Source organism: Uloborus diversus, chromosome 1 (assembly GCF_026930045.1).
Source record: "Uloborus diversus isolate 005 chromosome 1, Udiv.v.3.1, whole genome shotgun sequence".
Taxonomy (NCBI): Eukaryota; Metazoa; Arthropoda; class Arachnida; order Araneae; family Uloboridae; genus Uloborus; species Uloborus diversus.
The window spans coordinates 223,239,255-223,262,177 of record NC_072731.1 but is presented as its reverse complement, the minus strand read 5'-3'; the positions used below and the strand labels follow the sequence as shown (position 1 = coordinate 223,262,177).

At 32.1% G+C, this 22,923-nt stretch overlaps 1 protein-coding gene and 1 long non-coding RNA gene across 2 annotated transcripts in view; one reads left to right on the top strand and one right to left on the bottom strand.

The window, feature by feature from the left end:
• Positions 1–7,893, top strand: part of LOC129218914 (CD109 antigen-like) — a 70,450-nt gene extending 62,557 nt beyond the window's left edge. The window contains exons 29-34 of the mRNA XM_054853237.1: positions 438–667; positions 752–913; positions 5,646–5,839; positions 6,624–6,798; positions 7,193–7,298; positions 7,706–7,893. Coding sequence (XP_054709212.1) covers positions 438–667; positions 752–913; positions 5,646–5,839; positions 6,624–6,798; positions 7,193–7,298; positions 7,706–7,893 — 1,055 coding nt within the window. The remainder of the gene's footprint in view (positions 1–437; positions 668–751; positions 914–5,645; positions 5,840–6,623; positions 6,799–7,192; positions 7,299–7,705) is intronic.
• Positions 7,894–12,433: 4,540 nt separating this feature from the next.
• Positions 12,434–22,923, bottom strand: part of LOC129225192 (uncharacterized) — a 31,206-nt gene continuing 20,716 nt past the window's right edge. Inside the window, exons 2-3 of the long non-coding RNA XR_008580726.1 lie at positions 14,733–15,049; positions 12,434–13,506 (exon numbers count right to left, since the gene is read on the bottom strand). This is a non-coding gene — a long non-coding RNA (uncharacterized LOC129225192). The remainder of the gene's footprint in view (positions 13,507–14,732; positions 15,050–22,923) is intronic.

The window sequence follows — 22,923 nt, the reverse complement described above, 5'->3', positions numbered from 1 at the left end:
GCCTTAATAGTTTTCCTCATTCATTGGTGAATGTGCAAGAAACTTGGTTTTTCCTTTTAAAAAATCTGTTAAAGATAAAAAAAAAAGGTTTGGGAAAAGTTCTTGTATTTTCGAATAATATGCTTTGTACAATCTTTGGTTCAGGAAATAAAACATCCTATGATAAACGAATAGCAAGTGTTTTTTTTTTTTTTGTTACAGTGTAAGCAAATAAAATTTCTTTTTATTTTCATCAAAACCTTTCTCTAAAAAAATTAAGAACATTTATGTAAAGTTAACAAAATTTAAAATTTTAAATAATGATCTGGAACTACATTTTAATAAAAGGAACCACACAAAGAAAGGGCATTCCTCTTTTTTTTTTCTTAAATTTATCTTATTGAGTTACCTACATTTGGCACAAAAACTCTAGTTAGATCTATTTATCTTTTGAACAGGAGGATTAAGGTATTGGTCTAAGGACTATGTTCCACCACCTTTATCAAAAGTTGAGAATAACAGACCCTATTTGATACCACGACTTCCACATAAATATGAAGCTTCCAATGTGGAAACTACTGCATATGCATTGCTTGTGCATGTTAAGAAAACAGCTGTAATACAGAGAGAGATAGTTGCTTGGCTCAATTCTCAGCGATCCACAGATGGTGGATGGGCTTCAACGCAAGTAAGCTGCTCTCCTATTGTACTGTTTTATTTTAGGAGACCAAAGGTAAAGATTAATGAAGTTATCCTTACTCTGTTCATGCAGGATACTATTGTTGCTATGCAAGCATTAATTGAGTATGCAGTGCAATCTCGACAGAGGGATGTGATGGATGTTACCGTATCTGTAGAAGCCCCTTCCACCCCAGGATTTTCAAAGCAGTTGCATATTGATGAGAATAATTTCTCTGAACTGCAGAAAATTGATGTATGTTAATGTTTGTATATGATGTTTTTTTTTTTTTTTACGTTACTTCAATTATTTATTTTTTGTACTTGATGTGCTCAATGTAAACTCATATGTTTAAAGTAGTCTTGTTTATTATTTTTGTTCTACTTTCGGTTGATTCTTAATTATTGTAATTGTTGTAATTTTTTTTACAACAAAACTTTCATGCAACATATACAATTATGATACTGAGATGATGCTCTGTGTTGTGCCACTCTGTTCAGATTTTTTATGGTGTGCAGGAAGGTTAAAAGTTTCATCTGTATGAAGATTTTGAACAAAACATACTTGAGTGTGCTACAGGCCCAGAAAATATGACTTCTATTCGAAAGCTAATGGTTATTGTTATGGTACCTATCAAATAATAAAGAATAAAATTGTCATTGGATCCATTGATATTAAATAATCCCTGACAATGAAGAATTCCCTATAAAGAAATCTTTGGATCCACTAAAAAATTAATAAACACCAAAAAGTGAATATTTTTAGAATCAGTAAATAATTCCTATAGTTACTTGATAATAGGTAGGGGAATGTGGGGCAAAGTGAAAAGGTGAAAGAGTTACTCTGTATTTAGCGCCACCTATCTTGTAATATTTTAACAATGTAGTTGCATATGTAGTCTATTCCAGTCAGGAAAAAGTTGCTCATTTTACTCATATTTGCTCATTAAGAGTAATTGCAAATGCTAAGCAAAAATAAGATTTCAATTTTTAACATGTTTTGACATTTTAAAAGCATCTTCACTCAAATGTATTTATTGTAACACAAGTTTTATTTGTGTTCTAAACAAATTGCACCACATTTTTCCTTATACTTATTTTGTTTAAAAGTAGTGAGAAAATTTCAATTAAAATTTAACAAGAAATAGTTCTTGTTATTCATAATGTTGTATTCTTGCAAACCTTATGAATGTTTAGACTGGCTTTGTGCAACAAGGAGTAGTTATTTTCCATAACCTTTTTATTAAAATAACTTTGAATTAAATTAAATGTTTGTTATTCATATATGGGGTAGACTAACATAATTTGTACTTTTTGATTGCATTTTGCCTAAAGTTTCAGCTTAGAATTTTTTTATCTGTCTTGTTGCTAACAAAACTGAAAAAAGAGGAGTTGGTAGCACTATCTGTCCAAAATACTTAAACAAGTTGCCAGAAAGATTCTTTGTTTGAAGGAAGAAATTGTCAACTACTATGAGAAAGTTTTATAAGAACTTTATTAAATATTTCAGTAATCAAGGCATTCACTCGTGAATGTTAACTTTTGCCACAGTTTTATGTTGTGCAAACCCATGAATATGTTTAGGGATCCTACAGTAAACTAAAAAATCTTTATATACTTGACATGCTCTAACTATGTAACTAATGGCAAAAATGTTGGAATCATTTGTGGGTACCCACTGAGTGTGTAAACTGCATGATATTCTTAAGGGTAGCAAACTATAATACATTAGCACCAGAGTTATGTTTGCATGATTTAGAATTTTTGCTAAGGTTTTGATACATTTCTTAACAACAGTAGCCCCTTGTTATATCGCGCCTCGTTATATCTCTCATTCAGATGTATCTTTTCTTCTATCTCCAAAATTATTAAAGCCAAAAGAGAAAAAACTTGCTTTTAGTTTCGATCATTTGTGAAAACATTGGTATTACACTCAGAAAAGGTCTCTTTCTTTATTTTGTCGATGAACGAAACAAAAATGCTTCTGAATTTGCTGGAAAACCAGCAATAATTCCTGTCATCCAAATGTACATGCCCACAGAATATTTCAGTTTAAGATGGTTTGCAAACTACTTGACATTTTCTTTTGTACTGACATTTAGGCCTTAACAATGAGTGAGAGACAGCAGGCAGGTGTCGTCCTAGTCCAAGGAGAAGAAGCCTTTTAGCACAGAAAAGATTTGTGCTTGGATGCTCAAATAGGGATTTGCATCAAACATGGCTCATAGTCCTCCTATATCTCCTATATTTTCACAATTTGTCAGATATTCTCCTATTTTTCCTATATTTTCTCACTAATTCTTACATTTTTTTTCCGTCGGATGTTAAATGCTACTCAAAAATGCAAAAACCTTCTATCTATTTTTTTTCCTTCTTTCTCCCCTGCACTGTGCACTCTTACATCTTTAATGTTGGCATATGTACTAAACTTCTGTTTGATTACTTTTATGAAATATGCAAAATATAGATGATTTTACTTGCAGCTTTTAACTTGTTTTCTTTTTTTTTCTTTTAATGAGTATACTTTGTAATTTTAATAGTATAACATGTTAACTTTACGTGTACTGCTGTAAAGATTTTGAAAGCTTTTAATTTTGTCACATATAAACTTACATGTAGCTCAAATGATTATTTTTGAAAATGCCAATTACAGATTTTGGTACTAATTCAACTTTGAGTACTTCAGTTGTTTCAAAGCTTGTAGCTTGCTGAAAAAAGTAACTGTCTCGATGGAAAAAATGTCATTTTATAGGATTTTGTCTGCTTTTTTCAAATATTTATTTAATTTGTGTGTAGATTTTCCAAGAATTTCAGAAATCGATCTTCATTTCAGAAATTTGTTTTCTTTTTGACTCATTTTTTTCCATCTACTCGGTTATGTTTACAAATTGGACAAGTGGACCAAGTGGAGCATAGAATTGATGAATAATTCTATGCTCCATTTGGGCTCTTCTAACGCCCCCTTTTGTTTGGCATATTAGGTCAAATTCACTCTTTATACATGTGTGTACATACATATACACACACAAATGCCATTACAGTGAGCGCTGGATAATTGAATCAGCCACTTTAATGAATCAGTTCCACAAAAACAAAACGAAATCCAGTTTTAACACTAAGAAACTGCTGAATATTTGAATCAAACATGCCGCTTAAATGAATCAAGCATATGAGACTGACCATTTCCCAAACGTGATGCATTAGTACAGTCTTTTTCTCTTTGCTTTCGTTTAGTAAAATTAGTTTCTTTTTTTCTGCAAATAGTGAAACAAAGGGGAGGTAGAGTGTTGAGTGTTGCACACTTTTTGTAACGATTTTTTCAGGATATGTCCCACAAAACTAGTGAGACGAGAGAGACATGGAGTCCACGGAGCTTTTAATCGTTAGTGTTAGCATTGAAGCAATGAGGTACCAATACCAAGAACTATGGGTAGATTTATGACATTGAAAAAAGAATGTCCAAAGTAATTACTACCTAGTTTTAGCAATCAATAAGAGATGCATTTTTCAAAGCACGTAAGTTGAAATCTGAATTTTGTAATTGCTTTTTCATACTGTTTTGCAGGGATGAATACAGAAATATTTTTTGGTGGGGGCCCGGAAATTGAAGAGCGCCACCACCTCCCCTTATAGATTGTTTCAAAACTAAGTTTTCATGAATTTATTTTTTCAAAAAAATGACTCTTCTTGCAGATGTATGAGGAAGGTGATTCAAACTTTCGATGATGCTTTTGAAAATATTCGTTTTATAAGCTGCCAAAGTTTGCAAAATGTTTGCATGGAAAATATTTGCGGGATTGGAAATCTTGCAGGATTTTGCTCTTAATCTCGATAAATATAATGCAGGATTCGGGGTTGGAAACCCTAATTTTAATACGGCATGTCGTTTCCATTAATATTCTGGCTTTGCCAAGAAACTATATCATGTCATATCTTTCATTTTGCATTTTTTTATTCCTAAAAAAGAAGTCTATTATTTCGCAAATAGCTACCTGGATTAAAATTGCTCTTCTAGGTACGTCTGCACATTAAAAAAAAAGTGAATTTTTGATTGATTCCATCAAAGAAGAATTAATAGACGAATCGCGATATTACGTATGCTTGAATTCGAAACCAGTTAGTAAAATGTATTCCGCCGCTCTGGGATCCGATTTCAGCAATACTTCTTCACTTCAGCAAAAAAACGCTTTTATTCAAATATATGTTGTGTTCTTTTTACATAACTGTAAAAAAGTTTCTTTTTGGAGATATCAGTTGAAAAATAATAACTGAAATAATTAAAATAAATTTATACCTTTGGGAGGGGCCCAGGCCCCCTGCCACCCCTCTAGATCCGCTACTGCTGTTTTGTGATAAAATTCTTTAAAATAATCAGAGAAAGGATATTGAGTGAATACTTCTAATATTTCGTTTGAGCAAAAATTTATTAAAGTTCTCTTAAATCGTATGTAGAATTGCACTTTAAAAAAGAAGAAAAACATACACACACAATTTTACTAAATTGAATCAAAATTGTCTTAAACAAACATGATTCATGTAAGCGGCCTTGGGTGCGAAAATTCATTTGCTCTCACATCTGTGACTCTTCACATTGCTATGACTTCATGCATGATATAAAATTGTATTGATAATTTTGCTTTTTTTTTTGTACAGTGATTGAAACATACTAGATCCTATACTTTTCCAAAATTACTATATATTTTTCCTTTTAAACTCCTATATATTCTATCAAATTCCTATATATTTTGCTATCAAACTCCTATATTTTCCTTCTAAACTCCTATATATTTTTTCCCACTTGCTATGAGCTCTGCACTGGCAAGGGGTTAATGACCTTGATTATATTGTACTTTCGGATATATCGCTCTTTTTCTTAGTCCCCCGACAAGCACGCGATATAACTAGGGGTTTCTGTACTACTTTTTAAATTCAGAATGTTTTATTAATGCGTTGGTTGTAAGTAATGCAAATTTGGTTTATTATTTTAGATACCTAATGCTTATGGAGCTGTCATAGTGAAAGCTCAAGGATCAGGATTAGCTTTGGTTCAACTTTCAGTTCAATACAATGTTGATTGGAAACATCTGATGATTCCTCCACCTTTGCCTGCTTTCAATCTGGATGTTAAATTTCATTATTCTGGTCGCAATAGTTCTCACATTACTTTCAGATCTTGCCAGAGGTTTGTAGTTTTCAGTATGAGGTTTATTTTATAGGGCTGCTACTGGCAACTTAACAAATGATTATTGCTATTATTTTGAAGCAAAGGTGATTATTGCGACTATTATAGCCAAAATATAACCAAAAACTACTTTTTTTAGGGAAAGGCAACTAAATACAAAAAGTTAAAAGGTATAAATGGTTAAAAAAATTGAAAATTTTAAGCAATTTTTAAAGAGATTGTAAACAGAAAGTTGTTTTCTTTTTTTCTTTTTCAAAAAACGTTTTTGTTAGATACATTTATATGTATGTGTGTACACATACAAGCGTATTAAAAAAAAAACATAATTTAAATATTTTTGCTAATCAACATTGTTGTTATAATTCTATTCCATGTGTACACTTACAGTTTGAGTGAGAAAAGTAGCAAATAATAATTTGGTGAGCCGGGAAATTAAATTGTCTTGTAAGTTAGCATTGACAAAGTTAATATATCGGTGTGGGATACTGAACATAAAAAAAGAAAAAATACATATTTAAGCAGAAAAATAAACAATAGTTGGAATAATGTATGTTTTATAAGTTTCTAAACACATTATTTTGTGCAAAAAAAACTTGGAAATTAAAAAAAATTTCAGAGTTTGAATCATTATTTCATCTCAACTTAGATAAATCGTTCAAGTTTGGATGTAAATTAGCAATCACAAAAACTTCTCTGAAAACTAAGTTGTCTCAATTGGTTGGCACTGAGTAGGATGTGTATAATCTTTGATAATTTATTTTGAAAATATTTTTCTCTAATATAGTTGGACTTTGCTGTCTGAAAGTAAAGCTAGTGGAATGGCAGTTTTGGAAATTGGGATACCTACTGGCTACATAATAGAACAACATGAACTACATGGATATGTGCGTTCACACATGGTTCGAAACCTCAGAGAAGCTCGCTTTCAGGAAGGAAAAATTACATTTTATTTTGAATATGTAAGAGTTTTAATGTAATTTGGTTCGAATATTAGTGTTAAGACAGCAGCTATCATGCTTGTAAACATTTAAAATCATTTTTTATGTTACTGTTATTATTATTAATTTTTTCATCATCAAATATATATTATTCTTAAAATTTGATTCTAAAACTAAGAAACTAAATCCTTAATTTATTGTAGGAAAAAAAAAAGAAAATTGTTTGTCTTTGTTAATTATTAAAACATTAGATATTTTGTTTAAAGTTTTGTACTAGTGTGAAATTTTTGGGTCAGTTTAAGCATTTGTCAAATAAAAATAATCATACGTTTCTCATAAACTTAGAATAGCTTGTGGATGTAGTGGTTATTTATATTTTATATTTAAGTAATATTCAACATCTTTATATTTTTAGTTGGATATTTCGCCAATTTGCCTGACATTCACTGTACAAAGATGGTTTCCTGTTGCTAACATGACACGATATTTATCTGCCAAAGTATATGATTATTATGCTCCAGGTAAACTAAACTGTGATATTGCTGTTGGAAATAATTTCAAGTTATCAGCTCTGTACCTGGTAGGTGAAGGGCATTATGTCACAAAAACAAAATTAGGCGAAAGTTGAGTTAAAAGTTTTTATTTTCTGATGATTTGTATTACTGCATTGCCATTTATTAGCAAAAAATAAAAGTTTATTTTTCAAGATGTTAGTGATTTGTAGCTCTTAAAAGAGTAAAAAGTTGAGTAAAATGGTGCTTAAGTCTGGATTTTTGGCAAAAAAAAAAAAAAGAGGAGACAGTTCCCTTGTTCTCCCAGGTACACCAATCATAGCTTTAACATTATTTTCAACCAGATTCTCTTATTTTACATTTTATTTTTCATTCTCTTTTAGCATTAAACTAAAATTTATTTCTTGTATTTTCAGAGCGATACAATCAGACAATGATGGATATGTACAGTTTATTTGTTCTTAGTGTGTGCCAAGTTTGTGGTTCTTACCAGTGCCCTTATTGCCCAGTATTTAGTTCATCTTTCATTACGTGTTCTATAAACATCTATATAGTCATTATGTGTATCTTAGTATCCACAATCTTTGTACTTGCGTCAAAATAAACTATTCATTTCATATTCACGAGATCCTGTGCATCAGCATGCAGAAAGATTCCCCATGTGTTGCCATAAGATGAGATATTTAAAAAATGTGCTTCAAATTTGAAAAAAGTGGCCATATTTCCTCTTTCAATTTGTTTATTTGGAATTTAGTTAGTGTTCTTGCTTTGTTTTATTTTTACTAAAAGTTATTGTTATCATTGTCTTGAAGTTGTCAACATATACAGGGCTCCCAAATGGTCCGCTTTTCCCGCCAAAGTCCGTTTTTTAAGGTAAAGTCCGCTTTAGACCGCTTTTTAACATTTTGGTCCGTTTAGTCCGCTTTTATATTGTTTTTACTCAAAAATCAGATTTTAAAAATTTTCAATACATTAAAAGATACTGTGTGTTGACGTTTGTTATGCCCGAATACGCGGCCGCGGCGCCGTTTTTCTATTGAACCTGACTTTCTAGTATTATTTCGCTTCAGATTGACGTCATTACTCCTCCTTCAACCGCTGTAACATGGAAATCTAGCAAATTGAGAGGTTTGGGGGAGGAGTTTATGACATCAGATCAAAGCATTTTGCTACCGATATTTCTCAGGATTTCGTACGCCCTTGTAAAAAGAAAGAATGTTTCATCAGTGCAATTTTCTGAACTTGTGTTCGATATGTAACATCGCGAAAAATTACTTCCCTGTGTTTGCGAGTTCAATCTTTTTGCATCTTGTTAATATTTTGATGTTTTTGAGAATCAGAAGTTGTTTTAACATTCATTAACTTAGATTAGCTTATTTTATGTTTAATTACAATAGATAAAAAACTACTTCTTTTTTCGGAACCATGTTGACATCAAACTTTCTTGGACTTCGCCGAAAATTGCTTGCAGGGTTTTGAGATTTCAATCTCTTTGCATCTTGTAAATATTTTGATATTTTTGGCAATCGGAAGTTATTTTACCATAACACCTTCTTAGATTAGCTTATTTTTCGGTTAAATTTAATATACAATTAACTTTTTTATTTTTGGAACCATAGCAACATTGAACTTTCTCGCACTTCGCGGAAAGTGCTTATCGTTGTTTGAGATTTCAATCTTTTTGCATCTTGTGAATAATTTGATATTTTTGTCAATCAGAAGTTATTTTGACACACTTCAACATAGATAAGCTTATTTTTTGTTTAATTTTAATAGAAAATAAACTACTTTTTTTCGAAACCACGGCAACATTGAACTTACTCGCACTTCGCGGAAAATTGCTTGTCGTGTTTGAGATTTCAATCTTTTTGCATCTTGTTAATATTTTGATATTTTTGACAATCGGAAGTTATTTTGACATACGCCATCGTAGATAAGCTTATCTTTAATTTAATTTTAATAGATAAGCTTTCTTATTTTTGGAACCATAGCAGCATTGCACGTACTCGAACTTCGCGAAGAATTGCTTCTTGTGTTGCAGATTTCAATCTTTTTGCATCTTGTTCATATTTAATATTTTTGGCAATCGGAAGTTATTTTGACATACTCCACCATAGATTAGCTTATTTTTTGTTTAATTTTAATAGATAATAAACTACTTTTTTTTTTTGAAACCATGGCACCATTGAACTTACTCGCACTTCGCGGAAAATTGCTTGTGTTTGAGATTTTAATCTTTTTGCATCTTATTAATGTTTTGATATTTTTTGCAATCGAAAGTTATTTTGACATACGCCACCATAGATTAGCTTATTTTTTGTTTAATTTTAATAGATTATAAACTTAGTTATTTTTGGAACTATAGCAGTATTGCACATTATTTTAACATTTTTGGAAATTGGAAACTGTTTTGACATGTGCTACCTCAAATTATATTATTTAATTTTATTTTTAAAAACTAAAATTTTGTATCCTTGTTTTTATTATTTTTTTAAATACTCATAATGAATATTTTCAATTTGAAAGTATAGCTCTATGAATCTGAACTTACACATTTATTTATTACGTTAAGTTATCCAGTAAAAGCAGGCTCAAATTTACACTCAGTGTATTTATCGCTTAAGCAGTGTTTGTATATTTTTGGGTGTGGTGACTTTAATAAAAAATTTTCTTTTTCACTAATTTTTATATATACTTGAAGACAGTTACAATATTTTTTGGTGTCCGAACAACTAATACATACATATGAAGAAATGTTTTGGATACTTAGCATATTAATAAATGATTTGGCAAATCTCTAATATTTTTGAACTTAGTCAGTAGCGTAGCCAGAAATTACCTCCTGCTTTGGTGTGTGTGTTTGGTTATGAACTCTCATATATATATAAACTTACCATATTTAGGCTAGAAATATGTGTAAAAAACCAAGGGCTGTGGAGGGGGACCTTCTGGCCTCTAAACTATATCTTCTTGTCTTGCGGTACCTTATATCAAAATGAATTATCTTTAAACTGGTTATGTGAAAATTTTTGTAAACTACTATGTGCCAAGGTGTTTACTGTAATAATTTAAGTATGCACTGATTATCGGTCATTTAGGTGATTATTTTTAATTAGCCAGTTTTTACTTGTTAATTAATAGAAAATTTATTTTACAATTAAAGTTACTCTGTAAGATGGTCAGTTACATGCTTGCTTGTGACCCCCCCCCCCCTCTCCAAATGTTTGTGTAAATAAGATAATTCAGTGGATAAAAAGTTCAGTTGTACAGAAGGTGATAAGGATTTATCATTAAAAATCATTATTATGGTTAATTAACGAATTATCTTCACGTATTTAGGGCCAGGCAGCTAATTTGCCTTTTGGTGCTTCCCTGGGTTTAACTATGAATGGTCCTCCCAAGGTCCTCTTTTTAATCCTAACTGGTCCTCTTTGGTCCCCTTTTTGATTCAAACTGGTCCTCTTTGGTCCCCTTTTTGATTCAAACTGGTCCTCTTTGGTCCCCTTTTTGATTCAAACTGGTCCTCTTTTACCCTTTTCTATGGCTAAAATGTGTTGGGAGCCCTGCATATACTGTACCTTTTTTATAAAAAACAATTTAATGCATCAATATTTTTTAATCTAATTTGTGGAAAACTACATAGAAAGCGGCATTTTGAAAGGGGAAAAGAAATTTGTTTGTCTAATTTTTAGAAAAAAATCAAGCATACATGATATATTATGCATGGAGCTCTTGAAATGTTAAGTTTTATATTCTTATCCAAAATGTATCAGCAAATATAAATGCATGCGCTTGATCATTCCAATTTTTCAGCAATCTTTTCCAATTATATCAGAGCGCATTAACACTGACCCATAACTCAAATTAATTCAGCTTCTCTTATTTAGATTTGAGAAGTTTACTGGAACAGATTGCAACCTATATTTATCTCTATGTTGATAATATGTGAAGGGACGGGGAAAGGCGCATGAAATCAGTTTTATGCGCTTTATTTATTTCATTTTATTTCGTTTCATATTTTTCTTTCTTTTTTGAGAAAAAACTTCAGAACATAGCTATAAAACAAATGGGTTAGTCTAAATACAGCATGTTTTCATGGTTTAATATTTGGATTAATAGTTTTAAAAATGTAAGGTTGTTTGATTCGTAAATAAAATGATTACACGAAGCCTTGTTTGAAAAAGAGTAGATGATAAATTGGATATTCTACTAGTAGCTTATATATCAAAACATTAAGCATATTTTACTTTAAAAAAAATTCCAACAATGCTATTACTTGAAATATTTTGTTTTTCATAATTATCCTGGTTTTACTTTCTTAAAACTATCAAACTTTATGTAAAGTTTACTTGTTCTTTTGAGAGATGTTTTAAATTCCCAATTACATTGATGTTTTCTCCTTTCAGATATTTTATTTAAAATGTGTTCTTTTAATTCTCATCTATTGCTTAGGTAAAAACTTACCTTACTCCAGAATATTTTAACATTTAACATGCTGTTACATGAATATGAATGAAAGAAACAACAACAAAAAAAAAAAAAAAAAAAGAAAGAAAGAAAAAGAAGTTGAACTTTTTTTTTTTGGTTATTATTTGGTTTTCACATTTTTTTTTTTTTTTAAATATAATTTGTACTTATTTTTCATGTATAGTTGATGTTTTGGTTTTGCGAAAACACAAAAGTTATTTCTTATTTTTCAGCTAGATTTATCTGTTTTCAGAATTAGCTGCTTGGCTATTTGCTTTACTTACGTGATTTTTTTCCAATATTTATTTCAATGTGATAAGAATATTTTCATTTTGTTCTTTACAATCTATACTGTGCCATCTGGTTACATGTTAGAGAACTAATATGTATTTAAAAATTTCAAACACTACATCAAAGATGTTGATATTTCTAAAATTCTGCAGCTCTTTTCATATTCACGAACACAAATGAATTAAACTTTCCCCATATTCATGGGGGAAATTTTAACTCATTTTTTCATTACAGAATTTATTTTCTTATGCTTTATGTTTTTCTTTTTAACAAATAAGCTGAGAAATTGAAGAATCCTTTGAAAAGTATCTAATACCATAAGATTTTGAAAAAATTGTAGGGTAATTGAATAAACATTAAAAAAAAAAAAAAAAAAAAAAAAACTTAAAGCTTTTTCTAAAATTAGATGAAATAACTGTAAACTAAATGCAAAGAATTATTCTAAAGTTTAACCTAAATAATCCTTCTTCAGGTTCAACAATTCTATATTTAGCTAAATTTTTGTTAATTATAAAGTGGAAATGATCCCAGAAAGTTCAATTGGGTTATTGAAATTATTATTGTTATTTAATATTTCACTGAAAAATAGATTGAAAAAGGATTGATGTAATAAGCATTAAATTAAAATTGTGGAATAGTTAGTAATGTGTGTATGGGTCTGTGATTTCATCAACTTGAAGGATTCTTCTAGTGAGAAAAACTTTTTTTTTTCCTTACAAGTGTGATGGAAATACATTTTAGAAGTGCTCTATCTTAAAATAGTTTCACTTAGTCTGCTTATTTTTTTCAAAAAGTTTTTCTTCTCTGATAATGAATATTGTAACACATTTAATCTCAACAAGGCTTAAACATTAAAACATTAATTAATTTTTTAGAACATTTCCAGGTGTAAATCCTGTTCCTTTGTTAATGTGTTTATTTTATGTAAGTGTTTTGTTCTGTGTGTTGAGGCAGTGTTAACACCCTGTAATTTAACATTACAAATAATATGTATGCAAGAGTATGACATTTTCTGTCTCTCATTGTGATATGCAAATTCTTGTATATGTATTGATACAACAAATCTGTGTAATGTTAGTTTGCAATATTTGCATTTGTTCATAGTATTTAGTTTAGCTTCAAGAATTTCAAGCATTTGTAAATATAACAATTTTATTTCATTTTCTTCATAAAACTAAGCAATAAATGCTGACTTCATGAATGAAGCTATATCATCAACAAATGCAAATGTCCGTGTCTGATCAATATCATTTGTGTATCTGCGAAAGATTCACATGATTTGTGATATTATAAATATGTACATAGCTATGCATATGAAAACACAGCGGCATAAAATGAGGTACATGCAGATGTCCTATGTAACATAGGAGACAAATTTGTACAGCAGCTGAAATTGTGCAGTTGAGATTCACTCAAGTTTGAGCTTGGAAGACAGACTACTAATCTCCATGCTTGACATCTGTAAATAACATCAGAGTAAATAAATCTTTAAATTCTAAAGTTTCTTTTCTTTCATTTGCATGAATATATTATGAGAAACATTTAAAAGTTAGTTTTGACTCATTTTTAAAAATTTATTTTGATTTTAATTGTAAGAGTTTGTTTAATTGATCTACACTTGAATACTTGATTACTCCTAAAGTTTTCTTACCATTCAATTGAAAAAATGATGTAGTGTGGTAATCAAAAGACACATGATAGAAGTAAAACTTTTGTACACTAAATTGGGGGAAGGGTTGTATTTCCTGTCAATTTGACAAACTCGATGAACCAGTGACCCTAGAACGCTTCCAGAGGACTGGCCGACTTATCCTCCATTTTGATTCCAAGAGTGGTTTAGATCCAGACAGGTTTCAAATTCCTTTTAAGTACTTAAATGTGCTTTCAAAACTTGCTTTAAATGTGAACAAATGAAATGTTCTCCTTTTATCTCGCAGTCAAAAATCAATCAAACTTTACATGTCTGAAAATCTGACTGACAATCATAGTGGTTCAATTGGCAGAGAGCTAAGCTTTGAACCCTGGGAGTCTCAGCTGAGAGGTTTCAGACATACTCTCAACAAAATTTTATGGAAGAGAATATATAAACGGCAAGAACACCAAACAATATGTTTCAACGGATGCTCGGTTATTAACCAGCAGTTTACTCTGATCGCCATGCTGCCTCAGCGCAGTACACATAATCACGAAACTTTTCGTCTCGCAAAAAACTATGCCACTTCCATCACACAAAAAGGTTAGCATATCAAAATGAAGCTTTAATCAATCGTATTGATTAATTAACCTTTGCTCTAACTATACACATGAAAAGAGTTGGGCGAATGTCTCATTTTAAATTTAGAAAGCAATGTTTTTCATTTTAATGCACAAAATTCAAGTTGTTTGAATTTACAGTTTGCTTTAAAGTGAAATAATTATTCATTTTATTATTCCTTGACAAAGTGTGGAATATTTAACTAAACCATCATGTTTCGAATCTTTTCAAAGTAAACTTCCTGGTCCCCTAGCTCCTGAAGTGTGGGCACAATTTAATTTTATTAACTTCATGTTTGTTGAAACCTACCCTTTTGTGGAAAATATTAACATCAATTGTTAATTGCACTTCTGATTCTGCAAATTGTAATTGGAAATATTACTGTTGAGCCCCTCAAAGCATTTTTATTAACATTGTTTCAAAACACTTACTAAATTTTTGTCGTCATCTAATGGAATACGTGATGAGGATCGTGAGGCAAGAAGTAATACAATGGTTCACTTCCATGGTATCCATGGTCCAGAAGCTCATAGCCATGAATGCTTTCTAGCGGATGGTGGCCTAAAATACTGTGTGGATGCAACAGAGGCAATGGCAGGACTGGTTTCTCAGGATAGAACCTGTAGTCGTAACTTGTGCTGTGACCTGTGTAGTGACCATATTTGTCTACATGTAAGACAACACCGCTATGACCCAAGATGCTGGCTGATACCGCACATATTGATAGAAGAAGTGCAAGAAACGCAACCTGAAAGAGGGAACAAAACTAAATTGCTGTAAAATTCTGTAATTCGCAACTCCAACAAACTATAGGGGGCACTGCAGCCACCGTCTAATGGCGGATGAAAATGGTAAAACAAATGCATGCCGTAGCGTAGAAAATACTAATATGCCTAGCAACTTTGTTCTTTTTAAAAGGAAGTATTGTGTTCGCAAAAATATTTTCACTCAAAAATCGACCTTAATTCCATTTTGCTCACCCCTAAATGAATGTTGAGCTTTTTTTTCGACCCGATCACACGTGGATATATGCCTAGGAACGTACAGACACCCGAAATATCCATTTTGACGACCCCTGAGTTAATTACAACGAATTTTCTCGTGACGTCCGTATGTATGTATGTGTGTATGTATCTTGCATAACTCAAAAATGGCATGTCCTAGAAAGTTGAAATTTGGTACGAAGACTCCTAGTGGGGTCTAGTTGTGCACCTTTCCTTTTTGTTGCATTCGGATGTTCCTAAGGAGGTCTTTTGCCCTTTTTTGGGGGGGGGGGAAATCATTGTTAATTTCGATGTAAATTCAAGTTGTGTTATAAATTGTCGGACTCTTGGCGATATATCGCCAGTCTTTTGGTCGCCAACTTGGCGACAAATTTAGCGATTATTTATTTATTTTTTTAAAATTTGGTTTCAATTTGTCCTTTGTTGGTTAAACAATTGAATCACATTAAAATTGCCAATAATGGGGAAATGACATTAAATTGGAGTAAAAGGAAGTCATGTGATGCACACAGCTCGTTTGCAAAAGGAAGTATAGCTAGACCACGAAGAGAAGGCGCGCGTGACGTAGTGGCTGGACGAGTCGATTACGGCGATTTGGCGTAGTTAGCAAATGACTGAAAATCAGAATTACTTACTTTGGCTTCTTATCGCCTTTCTTCTCTCGCTCATTTTTTCCGAAAAAAAAACGGAGTTTGTCGATTGAATTTTTATGCAGTTTGTAAATTAACTTGTAATCGATCGATTATGTGTTTTTACTGTGTGCTTAGTAATTAAATTTAGTGTTACCAAGTACTAAATGTAGGAAAATTGATATTTGAGCATTGTAATAATGATTTCCCCTTTTTGATCCTTAGCATGCAGATTAAACTTTTGAAAAAGCAATCTTAACACAGCATTTCGAACTTTTTTTTCTGATAACAAATAATCAAACTTTAAATATTCTCGTTATTTTTAAATTACCATGAGGTAAATTGTATCTGGTGTACTTCAGTACTTTTTATAGTAAATTTTGTTTGGCGTCATAATACCTTAAAAACTAAAATTAAGAGTAATTTCGTGGCATTATATTTTAATGATTCTGAGTAACTATATAATTTAACAGAAAACAGTTTATGTTTGCATGAATTAAACGGGAAATTATAAGCCTGTGAACAGAGAGGTACCGATGGGAGTTCACTGAGGCCTCACAAAAAGTCCTTATTTGACACATTTTGTCAAAAGATTTGGCAAAGTGGAAGATACCAGTACAGAGAATTACGTTTTTTCCTCTCATACTTATATCTTCTCAGATGTAGGATGTGTGCATGTTGTATTTTAAAATGCAGTAAAATTTGAATTTTCATTTCCTCCTTCCGAACATTTTGGTTCTGGGTGCCCCAGCGTGTGACCTGTACTTTATTTAATCTTTATACTGCTTTTCGTATTCAAAAATACGTCCGTAGTTAAATTTTATTTCACCAAACAGTAAAATAACCATACATTTAACAAAACTAATTCTATTTTTTTTTTTTTTTTTTTAAAGGGTCGCAATACATTTTACATAAATACTATCATTTTAGCCTAATCGAATCGTATGCCAAGATGATTAAGACGTTCGTATTCGTAGTTTACACAGTTGTCTCCCAAGAAGGTCAGCATATTTAAAATATAAAAAAAGGATGGTAGGAAAAAGAGGCTTCCTTTGGGAAAAGGTACACCTTGGGACAGCTCTATTTTCCCACATAGATTTTAAAACGTTCTAATTTTTAAATACACTAGTGCTTTGATTCCTCTGATTAAGCAGGTAAGAGTTTTTTTTTTTTTTTTTTTTTTTTGTACAAACATGTCTTATAACCTTCTCCTGAAATTTTTATAAGTTGCATAGTGGGTTTGACAATGACGGACTAATGTATAACAAAATTAGAAAAAAAAGGAGGAAAAGTGTCTCAAGGTGAGCCCCACCCTCCTTTCCACACCCACATTTAAAAATAATGTGAATTAAATACTTATAAATAAAAAATAGAACGTTAATACGTATATTATTTTGCATTTTGTTGAATAAGAAATCAAAACAAGGGTTATAATAATGATGTTTAATCAACTAAATAATAATTCTTAAGAACAAAACAAATGAATAAATAACAAGAAGTTCTGTCTAGAACTAGACGAGCCTACTTTCCCGTATACCCATACTACTTTCTAGTACCTGATCAATATACTCAAAAATAGCTAAAATCGCGAATTTTTTCAAACATTTTTAAAATACTTTAAGCTGATTTCTAGGAATAAAATATTCCTCACTCATCTAAAAAAATCGATGCATAAAAAAAAAAGCAGCAATTTTTAAACAAAGCAGCTAATACACTTTTTTCCAATAAAAAGATCTTTAACAGCTTTCAAAACGAAAAAATTATAATTAAAATTCATAAGCTCATTAAAATAAATACATGTCAAAATAATAAAAATATCGTTTCTTTTTCCCCTGTTGCCAAAAATAATTTTTTTAATGAATTTATGCACTTACCAAAATAAATAAAAACAATAAAATGTCAACTTAAAGAAATAATTTTCATTGTCAAAAAAAAAAAAAAAAATCGTCTGCGCATATCTTTATGTAGAAACATAAATGACTTCGAGTTGATTCGCCGAAAACTGAATTCGGAACTCCAGCGCTCGAATACGCTACCTTGCGGTGATTTACAAAACTGCAAATGAAACTAAAACATTGCCACGTTGCATTCCACGATGTTGAATTCGATATTTATCAATTCTTGATAAAACTAAATAATAATTGTGGCCTGACAAGAACAACAATTAATGCTAGAAAATTCAATATGACATTACAAATTATTATCGAAAGAAGATGATACTTCTTTGCCTTGCTTGGCTAGCGCTTATTGTTTTGCATTTACTGCTGAATTATTTCTCTCGAATTCCCGAATCGGTTAATTTAAAATTTTTCTGTTTCGATTTTTCTAATTTCTGAGTTACGATTTAATTATGTCAAGTTATGCAAATCATCTACAGAATTCTTACGGATATATGGTGGTAGTTTTCTTTTTAGTTGATTGACCATTATTTCTTTTTACTTATCGAATTCTGTAATCTTACTACCATTTTATTCCACTCATGATAAAAATTGACTAGTATGTTGTGGCCATCACGAAACTTTCTTCTATATTTTTCTTTTTTTTTTTCTGATCCCTCCCCATGCTTGACGAGGAAGCAATATTCCCAACAAAAACAAAATTACACATGCAAAAACTTGACGACCATCCCAATGTCTGAATTATTGCAAAAGCAAAGCAAAGAGCGAAAATTGAAAGTTATTTTAAAAGCCTTCCTTGAATTAATTACAAATATTTTATTTGTTAACAAACATAAGATGGCAACAGTTAAAAATTTTAAATCATTGAGATAATATTTCCGATCATTTCCATACAATTAAAATCACGAGAAATACGCAGACGACAATCTATTACGATTTATCTTTCTTATTGTTGCATTAATAAAGCTATTTTTATTCGCAAAAAAAAAAAAAAAAAATCAACACCTCTTGGAGCGATTGGCGTCAAAATTGAACCAAAGCCTGTTTACGTATGGATTCACATATATTCCAAATTTCAACCAGAACGTAGCATTACTTCTTGAGATAGGGTACTCACAATGGAAAAAAAGAACGGGCGATTGCGCTACCCCCTTTTTAGCTGTTGACACCAAAATAAAATCAGCTCTTATACCCACTAAGGGCTACTTGCCGATAAATTTTTCTTTCATTCCGTTCATTATTTCTTGAGATACAGCAGTCACAATTGACGACAAAAAAACGTTCTATAGCTCAACCCCCGTTTTAGTTATTGACATCAAAATTGAATCAGCACCTGTTCCTGTTAATGGCAACATATGGACCAAATTTTGTTTGATTCCGCCAGTTACTTCCTGAGGAATAGCAAGCACGCGTAACTCAAAAAACGTCCCATTGCTCCACCCCCCTTGGAGGAATTCGCGCCAAAAACCAATGGGCACAAGTTCACATACGGGCACATATGTGTACCAAATTTCGTTCGATTTCATGCGGTATTTTTTGCTGTAGAGCGGCCACAAAAAACTGGTCACACACAGACGTGACACACATACATACACACACATACATACATACACACACACACACACAGACAGACAGACATTTTCCAAAAATAGTCGAAATGAACTCAGCACACCTCAAAACGTTCGAATCCGTCAAAATTCGAAATTCGAAAATTTGCACGAATCCAATACTTTCTTCTATATATTAGAATATAATATATAGAAGAAAGTAAAAATGGTTTAACTAAAAACGCGAAATCTCGCCAAGGCTACTTTGCTCGCACAATACTAAAACTATAACCCTAAACAAATTTGGCGAAACCTTTCAGCTGAGAATAAAAGGAATAAAGTAAATTCTTTCTCGGTGAAACATTTTTCATTTTGTTCTACGATATTATATTCAAGAAAATATTTTGCATACTGTCCATTCCAACTAAATGCTGCTGTAAAAGATGGTTAGTTAAATTAATTTAAGATTAAAAAAAACTCATATTCTTACAAATTTATACAAAACAATAAATTTTTTTTTACCTTGTATAACGTTATCCAAGTTTGTTAATCCAGTTTTCGCTTTCACTATTTTCAATCAACTCATATTTTAGAAGGAAATAAGGAAAACTAACATTATTTTGTGAAGCTCGAGAATACTACTAAGGGACGAATTAATTTCTGTAGCTGAAAGCAAACTAAGACTCATCGATTGCGTTAATAAATACTCAGAACAAACTGCCTGTGTTTACGTCAACAGACACACGTGGAACGCAACGTGGCAATGTTTTAGTTTCATCGGCAGTTTTGTAAATCACCGCAAGGTAGCGTATTCGAGCGCTGGAGTTCCGAATTCGCCGAAAACTGAATACCTAAATTAAAACTTAGCGTAAAAATAAAAACAAGTCAGATCAACAATAATTATTTCACAGTCAAAACCATAGCTGCGGAGTCGGAGTCAATCTCATTTTGGGATAAAGGAGTCTGAGTCTAATATCTAGGAATCGGAGTCAGTCATTTGTCCTCCGTGTATAAATTTTTGCCAAGGCTACGAAGTCGGGGAGTCGGAGTCCGATTAATTATCGGGCACAGGAGTCGGAGTCAAGTGCCCCTAAATTCTCGGAGTTGAAGTCTGGAGTTTCGTCTAGATACTGACGCATCACATATTTTGTTGCATATTTCGATGGTACAGGGTCTACAACCTTCGTATGGTACGAAGCATTGTCCATTACTATTACAGAGTTAGGGGCGATGCTTGGTAAAAAAATTTCTGGAATATATTTTTCGAAATTTTCGGAATTCATTTACCCATGGTAATCACCCTTGGCCCATCCTGCTTTGAAGACCAAACCTGCATTGGGTATAAACCCTTCTTTCGATCCTGCATGCACTACTATCAATCGACTTCCTGCTCCATCTTCGACAGTAGCTCCAATTTTTCCGTCTTGCCAGCATTTGGAAAACGAAAGAGTATTGTCAATCCATGTTTCATCAATAAACGCAATATTCCTTTGATTTTGACGATGCTTTTTTATTTCTCGTAAGTATCTGCATCGTCATGAAATGATGTCAGGTCGTTCAATCAGCACTTTTCTCCTGTTCTGACATTTTTTCCATCGAAATCCAATTTTGTGTAAGATTTTTCTTAGCGTTTCCCTCTTCCAGGGGAAATTAATTTTATCTCTTAAAATTGGCAATACTAATCGTATTGTAGGCATCTTTTTTGATTTATAAAATTCATTTATCGTGCCCCTCACAACACATAAGTTAAAACTATCCAAAAACGCTTTCCGATCAACAGGTTGAGGGCGATGTTTTCCAGGAGATAACAACAGGTCATTCGAAAGCGATTCTTTTTTTATACGTTGGATAGTCCTAACTGAAACTCCAGTTGCGGCAAATATTCTATGTTGCACTTAATGAATTGAAATTAAAAGTTCGCCAGACTTAGCTTCTTCTTCAAAAAATCTTCTCACATTATTAACAACGTTCCTTTTTCTAGAATGCAACGTTTTTCCTTTTAAAGACATTTTGTTCTGAAAAGAACAGTTTAGTTTTATCACCTGACAAGCTCCTCGAGGCAGAGTGACAAGAAGAACCCATTAAAGGGGAGGGGGGGCAGTTGCATAAATAGAAAAAAAAAAAAAAAAAACGGTGGCGAATTTACAACAGCGCAAATCATGTAATTGATGCAAGTGAAGCAGACTGTTCTACTTTATTCAGATTATTTGTAGCAGTAATATTACTCTGAATCTTAACTTTCACAGTTCAGCGAGCTTTTCATAAAAATTTGTTATGCTCAGAGCGTAATTACTGTACGATTGTTCTGCACTCCCTAATTTTTAGAATCAATGTTTCCAATATACGCCAATATACGCCATCGTATATTGGAGAGATATTAGCATAAATAGTGAGCAGTTGCATATGGAATGAATGCATCTGGGAAATAATATAAGTAATTTAAATTTTGCTACCACTTAAGAATTTTTAAATATCATTGCTAATTATGTGTTTCATTGCACATTATTTTGTTGGACTACATTCAGTGGCGTGCACGGAAATTTCGGGGCCCGTCACAAATGTCTTTTACGGCACCCCTCTAAATTGTTTACCCGTACGTCCCCACAAAATTTCACCCCTTATTTTAGAAATCTCGGGCTCCTTCAGGCTCGATCCCGGGCCGACAGGTGTCCCCCCCCCCTCTCCGGTGGCCAGTGGCGGCGCTAGGCGTCGGCGGCGTCGGCGACTGCCGACGGCCTCGCGCAGATAGGGCCTCGCAAAATTCTCAGTAGTAAATTCTCAAAAGTTCTAAGAAGTTTCCGTGTTTTCAATAGAAGCTCTTATTAAATGCAACAGACAAAAAAGTAATCAAAATATTGCGTGCGGCGAAGAGTGCACAGAGCCAGACTTAGCAAATGCTGGACCCAATTCTGTCGGGGCCTGAATTTAAAATATTCAGTAGCTACAGCTTATTGATCAGCTAACTCTATTCTCCCCACCTCCGTCTTATTTCTTTTCTTTTTCTCTTGTATCCTAAGTTCGTCTAAAAATAAGAAAATATTCAAAATGCTGCTCCTCCAAACACACACCCCTCCCCCACCTCCTTACACACACCTCCATACACACGCACACTGAAAGCATTATGGAGCATCTGAAATTTCGTTTCCAGATCTTAAATTTCGCGATATTTCCAGCTTAAAGTCCCCAAATACTAAACAACATTGAAAATCGCTTAAAATTGTGTTTTTGTAGCTTGAATTTCAAAAATTATGGAGCCTAATATTACAGAATATGGCATTTTTAAGGCTTGAATTTCAGAAAATATTCGGGCAAGGGTCCCCATACCGCCTTTCTTTCATATCATTAGCAATTAGGTTTTTTTAAACTACATTAACAAAAAGTTTAAGCGGCCTGGCCCCTGAATATAAAATATTGCTAAAGTTTTTAGGACCATAATTTTCAAAATTTTTCGAGGGAAGCTCCTTTCCTTCCCGTAAAATCTTCAAAGTTTGTCTAAAATTCTGTTTTTGAAACTTCCATTTCGAGAATTTCAGGGGATTGATTT